The 22649-nt window shown below is 37.7% G+C and overlaps 1 protein-coding gene across 2 annotated transcripts; it reads left to right on the top strand.

Moving 5' to 3' along the window:
• Positions 1-1038: 1038 nt before the first annotated feature.
• On the top strand, positions 1039-21953 carry SCYL2 (SCY1 like pseudokinase 2). Of its 2 annotated transcripts, XM_054386739.1 has the most exons (18): positions 1039-1215; positions 2770-2927; positions 6207-6351; positions 6940-7089; positions 7418-7639; positions 9032-9148; positions 11309-11434; positions 12886-13062; positions 13848-13859; positions 13993-14115; positions 15411-15524; positions 15990-16122; positions 17868-17986; positions 18608-18708; positions 19435-19501; positions 19634-19723; positions 20595-20714; positions 21312-21953. In XM_054386739.1, exons 1-18 carry the CDS (start codon positions 1039-1041, stop codon positions 21951-21953), a joined length of 2793 nt encoding a protein of 930 aa, XP_054242714.1. The 2 variants fall into 2 exon arrangements, with proteins under 2 accessions (XP_054242714.1, XP_054242713.1); XM_054386738.1 differs by lacking the exon at positions 13848-13859.
• The last annotated feature ends 696 nt before the right edge of the window (positions 21954-22649 follow it).

Consider the following 22649-nt stretch of genomic DNA (forward strand, 5'->3'; position numbering starts at 1 on the left):
GGCTACCAGGTCATAGTTTTCTACACATGGTAGCTTCCAACTCCTCCTGTTTGTTGCCCATGCTGGGTGCATTCCTGTAGAGGCTTCAGCTGAGCAGTGTCTGCATCACTTTCTTAGCAGAGCTCCCCTTGATTTCCTTGAGGTATTTCATGTGAGTTTCCTCAGAAGCCCCCAGTACGTCAATCCTATTTATCACAGGCCAGCGTGATTTCTTTGCCTTCCTTCTTCCCAACTAGTTTAAAGCTCTGTCACTGGCTCCCACTCGTTTCTGGGCAAGGATCCTCCTTTGCTTTTGAGAAAAGTAGTTCCCATCTGGTACTAGCATACCTGTTGCATAGGTATAGGCTAACCCACCATGAAAGAACCCCAAGTTTTGAGGCTGGCACATCACTCACACCACCCCACCTCACCCCACGTCACCTGCACCATACTGACTTTTGAGCTTTTGTTTTGGCAAGTACAATGTGGTAAAGCACACATTTTCTTACCTGTCTAATACTCATCTGTTCTTTTGCTGGTCTGAGCTCTCCAGCAGTCCTTCACTTCAGAAAATGTGCAGTTCCATAAGCACTGGGATTGAAGGAGCCTGATTTTCATTTGGATTTGGTTCTCTCTTGTTTGATATTGATACAAGGTGTGAACCTTTCCCTTTGTTGGAGTAGTTTATAGATCCTCTACTTTATTCAGTTACCTGTTTTCAAGAAGTGGTTGAATTACGCAGTCCTTAATTGCTTTGCTGCATCTAATAAAGAATGATCAAGAGATTGAGAAGTTTGAGGAGGAATAGAAGCAATGCCATGTCATCCCCTGGCATACCCACACAGATATGTGTATGCAGTGTGGCTGTCTACAGCTGGAAAGCCCCAGGAGTTATATTTCAGTGTTGTTTTTCTGGGTTGTCCTGTATCCCACTGAATCATTGGTTAGATATTAGAGTTTTCAGCATGTGTCTTGCGTTGACAGAAACTGAGAGGGCTGTGAAGCTTTTCTGTGTTCTCTTGCCTTTGTAGGATCATAGCTTGGTGCACAGCTGTGACAATGGAGTCCATGCTGAATAAATTGAAGAGCACCGTTACAAAGGTAACGGCTGATGTCACCAGTGCAGTCATGGGAAATCCTGTCACCAGGGAATTTGATGTTGGCCGACATATTGCCAGTGGTGGGAATGGTCTTGCATGGAAGATATTTAATGGAACCAAAAAATCAACAAAACAGGTGGGTCATCAAGTAAAAGCTTAAGTTTGTAAAGCATTAGGTAACAGTCTGATAGGGAACAGAAACCAAAATTCAGCTGGGTAGACTAATGCTAAGGATAGTACTATAAGTAAGATGAAAAAAACTCAGCATTGTTTAAATACATTGTACTCAGCTACATAGGTGATAGTTTTAAACCTTTACTCTTGGAAAATGAAGTGGTTCTGCATGCATAGCAAACAACTTGAGACCAAGATCAAGAATGAATCTGAGTTAAAAGTGATCTGACAAGAATGAAGAGATTTATTTTAACATGGATTGGTTGCCTAATTTGTTTTACTTTACAGGGTTTTTTTGGCAGTAGTACTGACTTTTTATGGTTTAAATTAATCATGAAGTATGTCATCATTTGTTCTCAGCAAAACAGTATGGTTTTGCTCAGTTGCAATACAGAGATTGAGGAATTGGAAAAGTGAAGACTTCCTCTTGGGACTGAAAAGTGTATTTTCGTATTATTTTCTACTGGTTTCTGACCTTTATCATTATTTGTAGTGCTGTTACAGGAGTATAAGGAAGTTTCAGTTTCATTATAAAGTTTTAAATTACTTTTTTTTTTTTTTTGTTCCATTGATTTATTTCTCTTTAATGGTTCCAGAGTGGTGATGTAATCTAATTTTTTATTTCACATCAACCTCTGTCATTTCAGTGTTTCATATAATTCCTTAATTTTATCTTACTCCATTTGAAGGGATTGGTTGGAAGAACTGTTTTCTCTGGTTGTAAAGTTTCTGGGACTTCTTTTTACATGTTTAAGGATTACAAAATTCTTACTGTCTTATCATGTGAATTGTCTGATCAGATTAACTGATTACTTTGACTATAAGTTACTGTACGTGACTGTCTAGTTTCATATAGGTTGTACTGGTTTGGTGCAGGACACTGGAACAGAGTCTGGTTTGATACAGCACCACTTGGTATAATTTAATGTAATGGCAAATGAATGCATTTATGCTTAGAATATTTTAATTGTTCTTAGTTCCCACAGTTGTTTTGGCTGGATAAGACCTCTAACATTGAGTCCAAGCTTTAACCCAAGACCACCATAGCCATTAAACCATGTCCCAAAGTGCCATGTCCACATGTTTCTTGAACGCCTCCAGGGATGGAGACCTGGGCAGCCTGTTTCAATGCCTCACCACTCTTTCAGCAAATAAATGTTTCCTAATACCAAATACTTTCCATCTACTTAAAATCAGGCTGATTTCTGTCCTGTGGATCTGCTGCTTTGCCACTGTTCAGACAGTAGTTGCAGTTCACATATTAGCATGTAAGATAAGGAACAGTAGTACCTTAACTCTACAATAATACATATTCCAGAGGTTATATACAGTACCCTGTGTGATTATGACTAGGATAAAGTAAGAACCATGTGTATTTATATGCACATATACATTGAAATACCTGTTGCATTGATGAGATTGTACTGTAGATTCAAAAAATGTGTGTATGTAATTGTGTATAGACTTGGATTTTGACTGTGTAATATACCAAGATAATTTTGTTGCTCATTTCTAGGAAGTGGCTGTTTTTGTCTTTGATAAGAAGCTAATAGACAAGTACCAAAAGTTTGAAAAGGATCAGATTATTGATTCTCTAAAACGAGGTGTTCAACAGCTCACCAGGCTTCGACACCCTCGACTGCTTACTGTTCAACATCCACTGGAAGAATCCAGGTAAGATGTAGTAAAGCTGAGAGTAGACTTCATTATTGTTTTGTTGTTGGATGTAACTGGAACATTCAACACGTAGATCTGATGAAATTTACTGTATTTACTTCTGTGAGGATGATGTACATCCCATACTCAGATTTATTTTCTTTCTCCCAAGTCATAGAATGCATTTTTGGTGTGAATCCAATTAATTATATTATTCTTAACCCAGCTGCAGCTACAAGGCTATAAATTGCCCTTACACCATGAAAATTTTGTAGTTCAATTAATTTAACTTGTAAAGAAATCTCTTAAAAATCCTTTTCTTTCAAAAGGTTGTTCATACATTAATTCCATTTATGAGATGCGTTTACTTAGTGTATGTGAGATTGGAGATCAAGGGAGACAAAATTCACTGTGTTTTGTAGTGGTTATTTGATTTGTTTAAGGTGGGTCACTAGGCATAATAATAGGTTAGTCTTCTAGATTTATTTTATGTAGTGTTAACAGCACAGTGATAACCAACAAATAAAATGAATGTTTCCTGTTAAAATTAGAAAGCTGATCCTAATCCTGTTGAAGAAGATCATGGAAAAGGTTTTAGAGGTGTTTTCCAAAATAATTTTTCTAAGTAGTAGCTTAATAAAAGATTCCTGTACCTTGCCTTTCAAGCTTCAGCATTTTTGAGTGTCTCTGTTAACTTGCATTTTTCCAAGTGTGCTGCCTTTTAGGAGGGTGAGATTACTGTAGGAAAGTGTTTTCATCTTTCCTGTGCCTACTTTGGGAAAGATTTCTTGGATTAAATGACACTTGCATATTCATAGATATCTTTCCTCCAGTACTAAACACATTTCACATTAACAAGGGTTCAAAGCTGCAGTTGCCCCTGTGGCTCAGTATAGCCTAAGGAAGATTAATTAGGTAATTGAAGATGGCTCTCAGTACTCTCCAACAGTAAATAAACCATTAAATGCTAAATGGCCTAGGGTCACCTCAGTCACTGTGTATACAAGTGAATCCTAGAGTATACCCCAGGCTTCTTCCTAAAATTACCACAGTATTTCATCGACTCAGCAGCTGCATCTGTAATTATGTTTTCCCTGAACTCTGTACTTCAGAAGAGAAAGCTAATATTCACACCTCAGAGTTTTAAGACGACTTTGGTGTTCTTAGAAAGCTTTTTGAGTAAAATTTACAGTGTAGTTATTTATAGTTTCATAGAACGGTTTGGGTTGGAAGGGACCTTCAAGATCTAGTTCCAACCTCCCTGCCATGGGCAGGGACACCTTCTACTAGACCAGGTTGCCCAAGGCCTCATCCAGCGTGGCCTTGCATCCACAGCCACTCTGGGCAATCTGTTGCAGTGTCTCACCACCCTCACTGTAAAGAATTTCTTCCTAATGCCCACTCAAAATCTGCCTTCCTCAAGCTTCAATCCATTCCCTGTTGTCCTATCATAACAAGTCCTTGTAAAAATCCCTTTGAGACTTTCCTGTAGACTTCCTGGAAGGCTGTTGTAAGGTCTTCCCAGAATGTTCTTTTCTGCAGGCTGAACAGCCCCAACTCTCTTAGCCTGTCCGCATAGAGGAGGTGCTTCAGCCTTCTGATCACCTTTGTGGCCCTCCTCTGGACTTGCTCCAACAGTTCAATTTCCTTGTGTTGGGGCACCAGAACAGGAGGCAGTACTCCATGTGGGGGTCTCACGAGAGCAGAGTAGAGAGGGAGAATCACCTCATTCATCCTGCTGGTCACACTGCTTTTGATGCAGTCCAGGACACAGTTGTCTTCTGGGCTACAAGCGCACATTTGCCAGCTCACGTTGACTTTTTCTTCAGCTGACACCCCCAAGTCCTTCTCCTTGAGACTGCTCTTGAGCAACTCCTCATTCAGCCTGTATTTGTGCTCGGGATTATCCTGACCCAGGTCTTATGTCAAGAGTTGTTGTGCATGATTTTTTTAGTGGTACCCTGTGCTTTGCTCCAGTTGTTCTTTTCACACTCAGCATACTCAGCTACAGGTAGAAACATCAAGAGCACAAAACCTGTCCAGTTGCTTGGTGGAATGGTTTCTGGAGGGAGTTCATAACTATTTGTTTAGAATATTAGTGTGTGTAACCTTGTTCAAGCACTCTGTAAGATTTCTGTAGAATTGCAGGTCTTTCTAGAGTGCTTATTCTTGGAGTCATGAACTCCTGGCTAGATTGTAACTAGTGGTGGTTTTCTTGTGTCTGCAAAGTAACATGCAGTTGTGCTGAACTGCTTACAAGTCATCATTTGTTTCTCTTTTGTGAGCTGGGGGATACTTGGTGTACTTGCACGGCTGAAGCAGGGTTAGAAAGTCACTTTGACTAGTGCGTAGGTAGCTTTCCCACTACTAATAGAATGTTTCTACTCCAAATTGTTGGCATTCAATGTAATTATATTTAATGTGAATGTATACACTTAACATGATGTATACACTTTTCCCTGCATTTATATAATTAGTAACTCTTTATGCTAATTGTTTAATGTCAATGCATTTACTTAAAACTGGCTTGAATTCCAGTAATAGCACAGATGAGCAATATTATTCTATATTAAATTTGTTACTGGAGAAAAGAATAAAAAATCCAAATTATAAATTCACTCCTAATGTCATTACTACCCATTAAAAATAGTAGTAGAGTCCCAGATATTTAATTTACTAGAGATTCCATATGTTGCCATTTCCCCCAAAGCATATGCAGTTTTTGCCATCACTTTTATTTTCAACTTGGTTTTCGTAATACTATTATGTTACTCTGAATTTCACTTTGATGTTATTCAGGGAACTGCTAAAGAAACTGCACTGTATGATAGACTTCAGCTTCTGCAGTATTCAATTGTTTTAATTAGATTTGGCCCATCCTTCCATTACTCTGCTTTGGGGTCCTTATTTAGTTATCTCCTAAACTAAAAAAAAAAACAGCTTTCTTTTTATTCCCTCAAAATAATATCAGTCAGAGAGTTTATGTTATGAAAACCACTGTTCCCTAGGTATTTCCTGTTCTCTATACCTTAGCTGTAAATGTGTAAGCTCTATGGTAAAGCTGAAGAGAATGAATTTTCTGCAAGAAGGAAGAAAATTAAAGACTTTGTCTTTCTGTGCTCTGATTCTTTCTTGTGCTTTCTACAGAAATGAGGTTTGTAGCCCTAGTTGTGTTAATAGAAACATTTTAGGTTAGCACCTAGTGGTTAATACAGTGTTTGTATCATTCTTTATTCCCAGTGAAGAGCTTTATTACATTTATCTACAATTAAATGTTTTTATGTTTTTCCTCTCCAGGGATTGCTTAGCATTTTGTACAGAACCAGTCTGTGCAAGTTTGGCTAACGTTCTTGGCAGCTGGGACAACCTACCTTCTCCAGTGCCATCTGACATTAAAGAGTATAAACTTTATGATGTGGAGACTAAATATGGTTTGCTTCAGGTATGACACAGGTTATCCTGACCATTTTCTTGTGCTTTTAGTATTAGTGACTGTTTATTAAAGTTTATAGACTGACAACATTTTGTCAGTAAATCAAATAACTGGGAAATGAGAGATGATAGTGCCCTGATCACTGTAAGTATGAGAAGATGAACACTGGAGGCTCTGAGCTGCTACTGGTTTTGCTTATTCTTCAGTGGAGAATACAAAGTGGAATGTTTTTTTTTTTTATTTTACATATAAATGTCTATACTACAGCTGTCTCTCCCATATGTCAATCTTTACCTTCTGTGAAGAAGCAGTAGTTCCCAGGCTTTATTTGGTGAACATGTTGATCAACTTTGAAAAACATTTTTGTTCTTATGCTGTGATAGTTAAATCAGCATTAGTAATTCCATCTGCTAATTTCACATGTGTGTTTATTTTCCTTCATGCATAATTTTAAAGACATAACCTAAAATAGTGGTGAAAAGTTGTTTCTTAATTAACTTACCAGTCTAGCTGTGACCACAGGAACAGAATTGTTGTAAATATCTTACTGGATATTTGAAGACATATTAAGCTGAAACAAGAATCTTTTATTGACAGGTTTCTGAAGGCTTGTCATTTTTGCATAGCAGTGTCAAAATGGTCCATGGAAATATTACTCCTGAAAATATCATTTTAAATAAGAGTGGAGCATGGAAAATTATGGGCTTTGATTTTTGTATCCAGTCAACAAATCCATCTGAACAGGAGGTAATGTCTTTGTCATCATTAAATAGTTTGTTCCATCTACTCTGTGCCTGCTTGCTGCTTCCTAAAACAGATTCCCATCATAGCTCATGTTTCCCACTTACAGTAATGCTTTGATTTTGCATTACACTGCCCAGATCTAATATTCTGACTTAACTGCACCAGCTCATCACTCTTAAGCTTCAGACACAGATTCTTAACAGTTTTGTCTTATTCTTTTTCTGTTTCATTCATAATTGAATTCAGTGCATCAGTTATTTTATTGCTGCTTGAGTTTCTTGTTTAAAATGTCTTAAAAAAACCCTAATAAATGTACTTTCTTCTGTTGTAGCCAAAGTTCCCTTGTAAGGAATGGGATCCCAACTTACCATCCTTATGTCTTCCAAATCCTGAGTATCTGGCACCAGAATATATTCTCTCTGTGAGCTGCGAGACAGCCAGTGATATGTACTCTCTAGGAGCTGTTATGTATGCAGTGTTCAATAAAGGGAAGCCAATTTTTGAGGTCAACAAGCAGGATATTTATAAAAGCTTTAGTAGACAGCTGGATCAGGTATTTGCTCTATTTGTGACTATTATTAGTTGATTTTCATATTTGAAAAGTTACTGCTTTAAAACATTTAAGTGTTTAGAACGCAATCTCAGTCCTTCAACATAAACAATCTGACAATGATACCTGGCCTTGCTTGCTATCTTTGTAACAGTGAAAAAGAATCCTAGCATAATATGGGAGATAAAAATATGTGTAGAGAAGGTTGCATGTACCAACTTCATAATCTACAAATGTTATTCTTCACCTGATTTCTCTGTAAAGCTGTTGAATACTCATCTTGTGCAATAAGTAATTTACCTGTTGGTGTGAGCAGTGTGAAACACAAGGTAGTGAGTGACCAACTGAAGATGGTTAAGTTTAGAGTGACTTGATCACTTGATATGGCAATTGGTGTCCACTTGGCTGTTAGCTATTTCACATTCTTTGTGGACCATGAATATTAACAGAAGACAGTGAACTTGGACCAACTATCATCATGTATGTCCACATGCAAGTTTACTTTGTTGTGCCCATTGCCTTAGTTGTGAGTGCTATATTTTAATGTGTGTAGACAACACCTCAGATAATAGCATGAATCTGGGTTTGATAACCTGACCACAATGGCAAGTTAGAATAGGGCAGTGTGACCTAAAGCAGGTAGGCTGTTGGGAGACAGAAAGCAGTCCATAAGGATCAGAAGCAAATAGATTACAAAAGGGGAGAAGGTGATTCTTTCACTTTGCTCTGCTCTGGTGAGACCTCACCTGGAGTACTGCCGCCAGGTCTGGAGCCCTTAGTACAGGAAGGACATGGACCTTAGGGAGCAGGTCCAGAGAAGGGCCACAAAAATGATCAGGGGGTTGGAACACCTCTGCTACAAAGACAGCTGAGGGAGCTGGGGGTGTTCAGCCTGGAGAAGAGTAGGCTCCAGGGAGACGTAATAACAACTTTCTGGTACCAGAAGGGGGTCTACAAGGAGGATGGAGAGAGTGTGTTTACAAAAGCCTGTGGTGATAGGACAAGTGGTAATGGCTTCAAACATAGAGAAGAGTAGATGTAGATTGGATGTTAGGAACAGGTTCTTCACCATGAGGGTAGTGGAACACTGGGGGAGGTTGTCCAGGGAGGTGATTGAGGCCCCATCCCTGGAGATACTCACAGTGAGGCTCGACAGAGCTCTGGGCAACCTGATCTAGTTGAGGACGCCCCTGCTGACTACAGAGGGGGTTGGACTAGGTGACCTTTGGAGGTCCCTTCCAACCCAGATCATTCTACGATTCTAAGGGAGGGATATCAACAGTATGGGTAGAAAAACCATCAAGAGGCCAAAGTATTAGTTGTGTTTTATATTGTAAATAGTTACATGCAAGATTTTCTGACTTCAGAGTGCATGTGCTTAAATTACTTCCACAGCTGAGCCGTTTAAACTCCAGTGCTCTTCAGAATATACCAGAGGAGGTGCGTGAACATGTAAAGCTACTCCTAAATGTAGCTCCAGCAGTCAGACCAGATGCAGATCAGATGACTAAGGTCAGTTCATGGAAAATAAAGTAGCCAAAGGAAAGAGGAAAAATTGTACTTGATTTGTGGAAACAATAGAGCTGTTTTAAAGTGGTTTCCTGTTCAACATTTGAGTTGACATGTTAAATATTTTTTTTAAACAATTTTGGAAAGAATGATGTTAGTCGATGCCAAAAGTTGTCCTTATGCTGACCTTAATATGGAAGAAGTGGGTGCTGAGACAAAATTGAGAATAATCATTGAATGCAACACTTACTTTGTTTCTTTCCAATACAGCTGGAGACGTCTTCTGTGCTATGGTTTTATATAATTTAATTTTTTAAGCTGTCTTGGAAGGATTTTAAAGCCATAAAATGATAAAGGGCAATAACTATACGGACTAACTTTTGGCATATATTTTTTTGTGTATTCTTAAATATGCAGAATGGCTTAAGTTGTATTCAGAGTTTACTTGCCATCATAAAGCTAAAATTAATTGCAAGTAGGATAATTTAAGTTTTAATTTAACCAACTCTTCCTCTACTTTCCTATCTGAAAGTAGAACTTAAAAGCATGATTCTTCCTTTGTTGTATACCCTACTTTCTCATATCTGATAACCTTTCAGGTTCCTGCTTGTAGATTTGCTTAGCTAAACAATTTTCTTCTTTTTATGTCATAATAAAAAGGTTTTATGCAGAGAGATAAATCAGTGTCTTACCAGTTGGAAGAAATAGTGAGTGAAAAAGGGAGGGGGAATGGTTAATGGTTCTGCTAATGTGTGTGCTGAAAGGTGGGAAGTGAGGAAATGGGCAAATGTTACTTGGGTATCTCACTTGTCCAAAGAACTGTAAATGGTTGTATTAAATAGTTAGGGGTTTATAAAGCCAAGTATCTTTAGCCACATGTGCACTGTGGGCTCTGTTGTAGGGTAGAGATGTTATTTAGTTCTAAATCAGTTTATTATTGCCAGCATGACACAAGCTATAATAGAGCTTGACTTGGGCAGCTTTACCCTGCTAGTTTTGGCTGGTTTGTGTTAACCTGTGTAGAATTCCATGATTGCATACATTTTGGTGTGTGATCCAGAAGGTGGAATTTAAGTCCACAGCACAGACTAGCTTGTATTCTCTGCTGGTGAATTTTTTTCTTCTTTATTGCTCTACTCCAATCTGCTTTTCTGATTATATATATTTTTTTTTATTTGCGCTACTCTTACTGCCTTCTCTTTCTGCCTTACAGCACGTTTAAATTTTTATATCCTTTCTTTTTGCACACATTTTGCAACTGAAACCAAGTGTCTGAATAGTCTGAGAAACAATGCTTTAACTGTTGTGAGCCTGTGAGGTTTGATACATCCCTCTCTAAAACTGGGAGATAGCAGGAAGGACAAATCTTCACCCCTACAAGTTTTTGAATGCGAAACTTTCCATTCCAGTCTGTGTAGGTTTGGGATAGACACTCTTCTCTTTTTGTTCATCTGCTAACTGAAAGCTGAATATTCAGGGATGGCTTGGTTATCATCATGCGTTTTTATCACTCCCTCATTAAGGATGAAGCAGCAGTATTAGTATACCACAGCCATAGATGAAACATCCTGGTATTTTGTTGGTGCCATCTTTGTAAGCCTGGTCTAAGTATAAACATGGTTTACACAATACTTTGCTGAAGTGAAGCAAATGTGGGAGATCATGTGAGAAGTTACAGTGGACAGGGTTTACAAGTAGGGCTGAACACTGAAGAGAATATTTTATAGTTACACATTTACTGCGTATAAATGCTTGTGGCTTCATTAGAATTTTCCAGGGGAGTAGCTAGATCTGGATGGTCTTGTAGTTAATCCTCTATTGTAATATTAAATAGCATAATTATTCCTAGAAGAAGTTTTAAGCAAGGTTTTTACTTTTCATTCCATGTTTTTCTGTAGACCAAACCTTATTTCCTATACAATAAGTTAACTTAGATATACACAACATGCATGACGTTCTTTAAAATGCTGGGAAAAAAAATCCTTCTTAATAATCATCCTTTATCTGTGAATACTATACTTCTTAATATGTAAAAATGTACTTTTCTAATTGTTTGTTTATTCTCAAGCTTAGTATAGTGCACTGAAAAGGTAAATCGATGACTGTAATTTTGACATCAATGCTGTCTCCCTCCAGCTCACAAGCTATTAATCTTACTTTTAGATACCGTTCTTTGATGACGTAGGAGCAATGACACTTCAATATTTTGATTCATTATTCCAAAGGGATAACCTTCAGAAATCACAGTTTTTTAAAGGGCTGCCAAAGGTTCTGCCAAAACTACCTAAGGTATGTCTGTATGATGTCTTGAAATAGGGAGTTTAAAAATATGTGAACACCTATGAACACTCTGATGCACTTGGTGTAGCATTGTAGCATAATAGGCTGCCATGAGACTGCCAGAAGAGAGTAGTAAGAAACAAGAAGAGATCAGAAGATAATCGGTGTGGAAATACTCCTCAGCTGTCAGTAACTCTTTAAAGAGAAAGTGCCAAATTATGCTCTCAGTGTGTGAAAGGAGCCATGATTTGCCTGTCCTCTTGTAGTTCATCGCAATTTAAAGGGAGCTGGCTCCAGTTACAAGGTAGTCCCTTTGTTTCCAGGTGCTATAACAGCTCTTTGAAGTCATCTTTCCACTTTTTCTCCCAGTAAGATTGCTTCAAGTTTTTTCATAGCAAGACAGTACTTTTATGTTGAATGAGGCAAAGCATCCTTCCCTTAACAGACTAAGTGCTTTCTTATGCTAGCAGTGCCCTGAAACTTCAAAGGCAAATACCTGTCATCACAGATTTCACCTGTGTAGCATTAGACACTGTCTAGACTGACTGCTTTTCCTTTTGTGGTATTCTGTAATTTATATAAGGCTTAATGCACATATGGTAGAAAAATAGCAATAGTTCATAACATAATAAAATAACTGAGCTTCTCAACCACTGCACTACATTCTTTTTAACTCTGTTTGGAACTATACACTGTAAAATTCAAAATTCACGTTCAATACTCTTTTTAATGTAGTATTTTTTTCCTTTGATCAGAAATTGCTGATGCTCTGAATTTGGAAATAGATGGGATGTATTTCACCTAACTTTAGACAGCCACTGACTGACCTAATTATCTTTAGGGCATTCATTTTAATTTTTTTTTCCTCTTGGAAGTATGTTTTATGAGGAAGGGACTGTGCCCTTTGAACTATGTACTTATCTTTACTGATTTTTAAAAGCATTTAAGGACATCTAACTTTACAGTAGACATCCAAAGTGTGAATATCTTATTTCATCAGCAGAATCCCAGTTAAGGAAAGTACCTGGAGTTTCCAGGGAGATAGAGTAGAATTGTGTGTTCAGTTAATGATAGGGTACTACTGAAAAACTGATGATTTTTGGAGGGGAGGGGTGGTGGTGATAGGGTCTTCTAAGAGTGTTTTTTAAGGGTCATTTTTTAAGAAAGCAGATAGATTAAGGCTTCATAATTCAGGTATGTGGCTGAAAGTTCTGTTTCCTGTATGTTAATTACATTTTGTTGACCTTTATAGTTGTTACAGACTCCAGTTATGTTTTGAGTGCAGAGAAAAGAAAGCGAAGTGGCACAGTATAAATTAGCTAGAGTATACTGTGAAAATAAGGAGTTCAAACCTGAAAATTGTCTGTCACCTTTTTTGTTAAATATCAGGTTGCACTGGCACAATATCAACTTACTGCAGTGCAGCACAGTGTGATGCATGCTTGGTTTTTGTCTTCTAGCGTGTTATAATTCAGCGAATTTTGCCTTGCTTGACTGCTGAATTTGTGAATCCTGATATGGTACCCTTTGTCTTGCCCAATGTTCTCCTAATTGCTGAAGAGTGCACCAAAGAAGAATATGTCAGGCTCGTTTTGCCTGATCTTGGTCCTGTTTTTAAGCAGCAAGAACCAATCCAGGTATGTTAATATTATTCAGATTAAATTGTGCCATTTCCCTTTTCCAGCATCATGCAGATTACCCAACCCTCTCTGTACTTATCCAGGCAATCAGTCTTGATTCATACAAAATAGATATTTTTTTCCAGGAAATACACAAAGCCTGTACCCCTACTTTTTCAATGTGTTTTATGAGGGTATATTTACCTTTGTAGATGAAAGTAGATTAGCAAACAAGGAAACATTTAGTTTACCACTCGGTTCTTATTTTGGGTTGGTTGTAGAAGGTATATTTGTAAACATCACATATCTAGCCAATCTTAGCAGGGTTGTACAATAGAACATAAAAATAGTAAGAGATTACTGTTACTGTAAAGGAGTTGTGTACAGTTCTGGGCTGTCCAGTTCAAGGGAACAGGGAACTACTGAAGAGAGTTCAGCGGAGAGCTGTGAAGGTCATTAAGGGACTGGAGCATCTCTCTTATGAAGAGAGGCTGAGAGACCTGAAGCCGTTTGGAGAAGAGAAGGCTAAGAGAGGGCTTTATCAGTGTCCACAAATATCTGAAGTGTGGCTGTCAGGAGGATGAAGCCAGTCTCATTGGCAGTTTCAACAGTGACTTGTGGATTAAGATTTTCTGTGAGTGGATTTTAACAAGAGGTCATGATGTAAATAGAACTCTTTCCTTAGCCATGGATTTCTTATTTCAAAAGGATTAGTCTAGAACGTGCATATTCTGTTTGATTTGTATTTGCTGGTTTTGACTTCAGTAATATGTCAAAGTGTTTTTTATTTTCCATGCCTTCAGGCAAGCAACATGGTAAGTGATCACATTTACTGAGTTACAAGAAAACTTCTTAAGTTTTTGTAGTATGATACAATACAATTTAAGCTCTGTGTGTGCTTTTCTGGAGTTAAAGCTTTTGGCTTCTGAATTGTCCTTCTTTTAATAGATCTTGTTGATCTTCTTGCAAAAAATGGACTTGCTTCTAACCAAAACTCCACCAGATGAAATCAAGAACAGTGTTCTACCAATGGTTTATAGAGCCTTGGAAGCACCTTCAATTCAGATCCAGGTGTAGTGTTTGCAACCTTTATTTAAAACAATGGTTTTTTTCTCTTTTCTTTAAGCTAGTGTGCCAACTTTGTGTACACTCATACATTTCTTGACTTGGGAAAAAATGGTACAGCTGTGTAATATTCCTGAATGTTGAAAGAGATTAATGTTTTATTAAACAAAATTTGGTTTAGTAAAATAAAAGTTAGTTTCTTTATTTTCCAGTAGCCTCTTGACTGTTGTTCTAATGCTCTTATCCTAAATTGTTCCTAGCCACCACAGCAAAACCCAGAATGTGCATTTACTGCATTGGTGGTGCAGCAGAAACTACACAGGCATGCATGCTCTTGCCAGTCAGTGAGAGGTGGCTTATTCTGAGGTCACACTGGTAAGATCATGTGTGCTGACAGTTACCTTGGGAGACCTGATTTGCTGTCAACTCACATTAATACAACTTCTGGTGACGTTTTTAGTTACCCATATTTTGATTTTTCACTACCTTTCTAAAGTTCTTTTGTTGTTTTGTGGTGTTTTTTTTTAAACCATTCTTCTACTGGAATTAACTTCCAGTTACCCAAAGGCATTCAGAAATGGGGAGTTAAATAAACAGGGAGGGGAGGAGTTAAATAAAATACCTCTTAAAGAAGGATTTTGGATAAGCAGATGTGACTTTTACCTTTGAAATGCCTTTGCAGTATTATGGAGAGAGTGTTTTTTTTTTTTTCTTTCCAAATACCTATTGTGATGGTTCTTTTTCTGCATCAGTAGTTTGGCACTCAGGTATTTCTTTGAAACATATACTTAATAGTGCTGTCTCTTATTTTTTGAAATTGGGATGAATTCAGGTTGCTTTTTTTCTCTGTGGCCTATTTAATCATGATGCATTCTTTTATCTTTCCATTTAGCATTGTGCTGCTGCAGTGCTGTTGATAGTACTCATTCAGATTTGCTCCGTTGTAGGGGAATGTTCATTTGGTGTAATGAAAGTTGGGTTTTCTATAAAGGTGTTTTGTGAAAATGCAAGATATTTTTGCTATCCAGATGTTTTATTATAAATTCATTAATACTCTTTTCAAATCCAATTTCCAAGGTTCTGTATACAGATCATGATGCTTTACTATTCCAGCCCTTTTTAAGTGAGTGTGACAGATTAAGGTCAGCTTAGTTGAATATTGTATTTCCTTTAATACTTCTGTAGAAGGAAAGCATAAGAATACTTTTTAAACTAATTTTGATCCTGAGTAATATTAATACTAATTTTATAATAAACATGCATTTTTCTTTTTGAATATATGTGGATTCTTTTTTCCATAGGAGCTTTGCCTAAACATAATTCCCACGTTTGCCAATTTAATAGATTACCCATCAATGAAAAATTCATTAATTCCAAGAATTAAAAATGCATGTTTGCAAACTTCTTCTCTTGCTGTAAGTATCCTAATAATTTTATCTTTTAGTCCTGAGATACCTTTAATTACTTTGTCTTTTCTGCTGTTCTGTCTTTAAAGAAAAGCCCATCAATGTGCTCTGATTTCTCCCTAAGTTTATTTTTTTAGCTTCTTACAATTAGAAGAGCACCATTTACTTTTTTATTTTTAACAATTTTTAAAGTTAACAACTTGCTCTGTTAGTAATACTGTAAAAATGGTTGAAGTGTGTTCCACAATTACACATTAACAGTGTGTCCTGCAGAAAAGCCAAGGCTTTGTGAGCAGTGTGTAACTCAATGTGTTTGCCTTTCATAACACAGAGAGTTTTTAACTTGAGTTTTCTGTGTGAAGGCTCTAGTCAGTATCATCTGCTTTCTTTTTAAGTATTGAGTATTAAGTATTAAGACTTTTATTCTTAGGCAAAAATATGGTAAAGAGTTTGTTTAATTCTTCAACTTCATAGGTCCGGGTAAACTCACTAGTGTGCTTAGGCAAGATTTTGGAGTACTTGGATAAATGGTTTGTACTTGATGATATTTTACCTTTCCTACAACAAATTCCATCCAAGGAACCAGCAGTGCTAATGGGAATTTTAGGTAATTAATATTTTCAACTTTCTTGTCTTCTCTGTTTTGACCTGGTTAATCTGAAAGCTTTCTGTGTTATCACTGGTTATGTTTACGTAGTGTAGTGCTGAAATAACTATTAAAAACTTCCTGTTTGTGGTTCTTGAGTGTGCCTCTGTTCAGTTACCAGTTATCAGTGTTGCTGGTACTTCCAAACACTAGTGTATGTAATGTATTTGTAGTCTTCAGGACCCAGTGCAGTTCTGAGTACTCATGGCAGCTCTTGGGCTGTGACACACTGAGACTTTCCCTCAGAAGAGTGTATGATCCATCTGACTTCATTCAGATGCTGCTGGAGCTTTTAAGATGTTACTGTGTCTCCTCTTACCACTTGTCTATGTCAGATGCTGTAAATGGTTGTCTACAAATCTCCTGCTCTTGCCTGCAGGTTTTGTGAGGCTCATTATGTTGGGCATTTAAGCAAACAGGGCTGCCTTTGCACTGAAATGGAGCATAGTCTGGGTGAAGCTTCACTAAACAGTTAACCAAACCCTGTGGCTTGTTACTTCAGGAAGTGGAGGTCCTACTCCTCGTCATGCCTTCCTAGTGCCGCTCTGGTCCTTGCCTAACTCAGAATATGTGATTTTAACAACTTGATTGGGCTCAAGGAGACCAACCAGAGTCACAGTGCCAAGAATGAGATATAACTGCCTGGCCAAGCCTGGAAGGCAATGGCCATTTTTCTTGCAGACCGTAGGGTAGTAGAAGACCATTTGCAATAAGCTGAGCTGTACCAGCAGCAGCCCTCATTAAACACTGTAGTGATATGTGATGGCATTATTTAATTTGCTTAAAATCAGCAAAGAGGGCATCTATCTACTAACTTAAAGCTGCTGTTTCCCTTTGTCCTTGCAGCTTTGACTGGTATTTGCTGACTGCAAATAAAAAGTTGTATTTACTCCTGAATGCTACTTGCATATGAACCCTAGTTTGGAAATGATGGACTGAAATCAATTTTATATGTGTGGGTTCTCCTCTTTTCTGGAATCATAATACCTTCCATCTACTGTGTGATGTCTTCTTTGGTCAGCTGACAGCTCTGTTCTGATACTGAGCACAGAAAGTGAGGAAAGCTGCTGCTTTTTTTATGTTAGTTCAGTGTTTGCCACCAGAGATGAACTATTTAAGCAGAGAAGTCCCCCTGTCAGAAACACTGCAGAACTTGTAGGCTTAACCTTGTATTACTCATGCCTGCCAGCATTCTGGTGATTGTAGAACAGAAATAACTGTGCATGATTTCTGATCCCATGTGTAACACAGCCCCAGCCATTTAGGTGAGAGTCTTTGTGAGATGCAGAAAGCACTGTGATAGCTACTCCCAGACGCTTCAGTATGCCAGGAGAGAACACGTCTTTAGTTAACATAGCTTAATTTCCCAGTGGCAATTTGTCAGTGTGTGGTAACTCAGTTGCTTGTGGTATGTTCAAAGATGCATATTCTCACAAAATCACCCAGGACAATACATTACCTAATGTAAAGTACTGCTTTACTGCAAGGTATTGCTTTGGACCTCCTCTTGTTCTGAACCATCGCAAAGCCTCTTGCTATAATATGTTTGTATTGTGGATAAGGACTTAGCTTTTATGGTTCTGTTGGTGATGTTTGTCCCTGCTTGCACACAGAACCAATGTTCAGATGATCTGTGTATAGAGAGAGTGATACTTTGTACACGTTGTTTGCTAAACGATTTGTGCTGTTTTGCTGTTGTATGTCAGGTATTTACAAATGCACATTTACACATAAGAAGTTGGGAATTACCAAAGAACAGCTCGCAGGAAAAGTATTGCCCCATCTGATTCCTCTTAGTATTGAGAACAATCTTAATCTCAATCAGGTAGGAGCATTTCTGTTGTCTGCTTTTACTTGATAAGTTGGCAGGGAATGGATCTAAATTGATGTCAGAGAAAAATTCATGTTACTGTTTGCCTGTATTTGTTGTAAAAGCAAACAACCAGCCCCAAACCCCCTGCTACTGTATTTGCATATTTCAAGCTTTTTATTTTTCAATGCATATAAATGATCCAGTATAAAATAGCAAAATAAATGCAATTACCATAAAAACATCCTGCAAAAGCGGTTTGCTGCAAACATATTTGCAATTCAAATGAAGAGTTTCTTCCTTTGCTCTTGTTTAAAAATGTTGTAGATAATGTAGAAGTGAAATAGTTTTGTTCATTTTTGTTGAGAATTAATCTAGTAATGTTGATCTGTAGGTTTTTTTTTTTTTGTCTGACTTGCCTCTTTTTTAAGTGATATTTTCTTTTCACTGTGTTCTTTTATACTCTGCTTGTAGCTGGGTATCTAGTGGAAGATAGTGACTGGATTATAAATGATTTAAAAATCTTAAGTTTATCTGATATTGTGTTACGAGCTTTATGAGGTATTACCTTTTAAGTTCTATAAGTCTGAATTCCATCACTGCAAAATCCAAATCTCTTATACATTTCTTTTACAGTTCAATTCTTTTATTTGTGTCATAAAAGATATGCTTAATAGATTGGAGGCAGAACATAAAACAAAACTTGAGCAACTTCATGTCATGCAAGAGCAACAGAAGTAAGTGTTTATTTATATGTGTATTAGAGAAGGAACAAGTGGGGACAGATTACTTTCAGTTAGTTTTTTAGTAAATGTGAGAAAACTCTAACAATAGCAATAAAAATAACTGGGTAATTCTTCAGTAGTTGAGAATTACCTAAATAAGCACAGTTCTTGGCAAAGACTTATTAGTTCTAGAATGATAATATTGTGATGTCAATGGTTTTATGAAGTCCTGAACTTTTCTACAGTTCAGTCACAGTTTATTATTTTGAGTCAATATTTTGTAATTAATTCCTTAAATGTAAAAGTTTGTGCTGAGCTCCACCAGTGCAGTTTATGTCTTGCTTCTGTATGGTAAGTTGCTTTCCTGTAGTTTTTGAGAAGATGAACCATACTGGAGAAACATAAACATTGCAGCCTTTTAGAAGGCAATGCTATTTAAAGACATTTAGAGCTATTTTATGGAGGCTGATACCACGTGAGATTTCTGAGTCAAATTAACTTGGGCTACCCAAAGTCTGTTGCCCCATTCAAAAGGAGAAGTCCATGAGAAACCATCATTAGGAAACCTTTACAAATCAGAATATTAATATTTTCCAGTCTCTTGTAGACATTCTGTAAAAATGGGAATGCTCTCATAATACAATTTTTTTTGTTTATCCTTTAATAATCTACTTTGCTGAGTTGAGGATATGACTGTCAAGTTATCTTTTTATAATATGTGTACTCTGCACTATGTAGATCTTTGGATATAGCTAACCAAATGAATGTGTCTGAAGAGGCAAGATCTAATAGTACAAGTAATCAGGTAAATGACAATATTTTATTGCATTTCCTACATATAGAAATTTGAAATGTAAAAATTCCTTAGTTAATATTTATGTTACCTTAAATTACCACCCTTCATATAACTATATTTCATTTCTTTGAACCTAAACAGATTGACAAAGTATTTAATACTGGTGGAACTGACCTTCTAACTAGTGGATCTGAAAGTAAAGAGAATGAGATGTCCTCAAAACAGAAAAAGGTGTGGTTTACTTTGTTTTGGATTCCAGTTACATCCATTTGCCTACTACAGGGCTGATGGGGTTGCATACAAAGAGTGTGTATTTATCATATTTAAAGCTTTAAGAAAACAACTGCTTTTGTGTAGGGTGCATAGTCATGTGTGTAGGTCCACTGAAAAATCACAAAAAGCACAGAATATTAGGGGTTGTAGAGACCTTGAAAGATTATCCAGTCCAACCCCCCTGCCAGAGCAGGATCACCTGGAGCATGTCCCACAGGAACACATCCAAGCACAGGTTTTGAATGTCTCCAGTGAAGAAGACTCCACAACCTCTCTGGGAAGCCTGTTTCAGGGCTCTGTCATGCTCACAGTGAAGAAGTTTTTCCTTATGTTTACATGGAAACTCCTATGCTCCAGCACCTGTTGCCCTTTGTCCTGTCATTGGACATCACTGAGAAGAGCCTGGCTCTGTCATCCCATCACTCACCCTTCACATCTTTATAAACATGAATGAGGTCACCCCTCAGTCTCCTCCAATCTAAAGGGACCCATTTTCCTCAGCCTTTCCTCATAAAGGAGAAGTTCCACTCCCTTTATCATCTTTGTGAGTCTGCACTGGACTCTTTCAAGAAGTTCTCTGAGGTCCTTCTTGAACTGAGGAGCCCAGAACTGGACACAATATTCTAGATGCAGCCTCACTAGGGCAGAATAGAGGGGGAGGAGAACCTCTCTTGACTTGCTAACCACACCCCTTCTAATACACCCCATTGTATAAATAATATATCTTGTTTTAACGTATTGTTGAAATGATAGTGCTATTTAGGAAAGAAGTATCAGTGTAAGAATAACCATTCTTTACAACTTAGTGTCAGTACTTTCCCTTTTAAAGGCATCACTTACACTTGAGGAGAAGCAGAAGTTAGCTAAAGAGCAAGAACAGGCACAGCAACTGAAAAGTCAGCAACCTCTTAAACCACAGGCAACAGCAATAACACCTCCAGTGAAACAGGTGAGAAAGAACAATCTACTGCAGTGTTTCCATTGGAGCTGTGATGCTTTTTCCTTCCAAGTGATGTATGCATTTAGCATTTTTATCTCCTCTGAGTCACCTTTGTTTTAACTGATAGTACAATAGCACAGCTGAGAAAAATGAAAACAGATTTTCATCTGCTTCCCATTTGCATCTGTAGCAATATATTCCCCAGTTTTTAAATTACTGGGATTTCATAAGGAATAATTATTGGGAGGCCATTGTTCTGCATAAGAAAATAAGCACATATTGAAAGAAAGCGTTTGCTCTAAAGAGTTTATTGATATATAAAGGGCCTGGGGCAGAAATAGAGCAGGTGAGCAAGTGTCACAGTAGTACTTTGTGTATTGTCTTGTATGGCAAATTAAAGCTGCAGAGCATCTAGTTCCAAGCTGCAAAGAATGAAAATACCTTAATTACTTTTGAGTAGAGTTATATTCCACGTTCAATTCCATGCAGTAGATCCTAATTTCTGAACAAGGAATGCCACTTCTGCAGGAGCAGTGATAAAGACTGTTGCTGGGATGTTTGTACAGGAAAAAAAAAACATTAAACTGCCTTTTATGTATTTTGCAGACTAAGGACTTGACAGATACCTTGATAGATAACATGTCATCTTTGACTAGCCATTCTATCAACAAAGCCTCTTCAACCAGCTTCTCTTCTGTCCCTCCTATGGCTGTTGGAATGGGATTTTCATCACCTATTGACAACACAAAGAGAAACGTAACAAATGGACTGAATACTAGCATGGGTTTTCAAACTGCTGGATTCACTATGGGAGCTGGTCCCACCACTCAGAATTTCTTCAGTGGTCCAAGTGCAACAGGAACAACGAAAATGAACGTTGTACCATCTGCCAGTATGCCAAATTACAGTCCTATGAATGCTGCCTCTGCAATCTCTCCATTGACACAACAGAACAGACCCCCAGATATGTCTGCTTTAGATAATCTTTTTGGTCCTCAAAAACCCAAAGTTAGTATGAAACAGTTGGCTCAACAGAAATCAAGCCAGTGGGTTAATCAGTTTGTACCCCCACAGGGGTCCCCAGTTGCGAGCAGTTCAGTTTTGGGACCTCAGATGAACATGATAGGACAGCCTGGCTTTGGTATACAGGGTAATCCTTTCTTTGCTCCTCAGAACTTTGCACAACCGGCAAACACAATGGCAAACAGCAGCTCAGCTAGTAATGACTTAAAAGATCTTTTTGGGTAAAACACTTCTTTCAAAGGTGGATGAAATTTGGATCATGGGTAAGCTGATTATCATCTTTTTTTTTTCTTTTTTTTTTTTTATTAGTAAAAGCATGACTTGGGGAAACTTTGAACCCAGCAGGTAAAGACTTGAAAAATGACTTGATGATGTTGCACTCACCTGGTACTGCAGCAGGATCGCGTAAGTGCAAAGTCATCTCACATGCTAAAGATTGCCTGTCTCTTCACCAAACATCAGAGCACTGAAGGAGGGTGCATATGTTCAATCCAAAAAGAAGCAGCTAAGTGTTTAAAAATTAGTCAGAAGTGGACTCAAATCAACTTCTGTGAAATGACTACTGAATTTAGTTTCTTAAATTCAACGAAATGCCTAGGCTGTAATCACACTAGCGAACACAATCCTGCAGCCCAGTCCTTCCAGTGTCTGCTAACGTCTTATTGATGATTTTTGTTGCCCTGATTTGGCACAAACTCTCACTTTACCATAGGGCACTTTGCAAAAAGTAAATTCTTGTGCTGCCTCCAGAAGTTTCGTTAGCAATGTTACATAGGAAGATCTCTAACCAGTAATGTGGAAGAGGCTGAGAAGAGAAAGTATTTAGTGTTTCTTCTCTTGTAAGATAATTATGTGTGGTGGTAAACAGCAACAAGATTCAGGAGGCATAAGAAGTTGTTTTAGAATTTTGTGGAAGTTTGG

This window comes from Indicator indicator, chromosome 14 (genome assembly GCF_027791375.1).
Source record: "Indicator indicator isolate 239-I01 chromosome 14, UM_Iind_1.1, whole genome shotgun sequence".
Classification (NCBI taxonomy): Eukaryota; Metazoa; Chordata; class Aves; order Piciformes; family Indicatoridae; genus Indicator; species Indicator indicator.

Excerpts from the sequence above, each read along its gene's own strand:
- SCYL2 (XM_054386739.1), top strand. The coding sequence starts at position 1,039 with ATGGAGTCCATGCTGAATAAATTGAAGAGCACCGTTACAAAGGTAACG. Across the intron at positions 14,116-15,410 it reads CACCTTCAATTCAGATCCAG|GAGCTTTGCCTAAACATAAT; the intron begins GTGTAGTGTTTG and ends TTTTTTCCATAG. Across the intron at positions 15,525-15,989 it reads TGCAAACTTCTTCTCTTGCT|GTCCGGGTAAACTCACTAGT; the intron begins GTAAGTATCCTA and ends TCAACTTCATAG.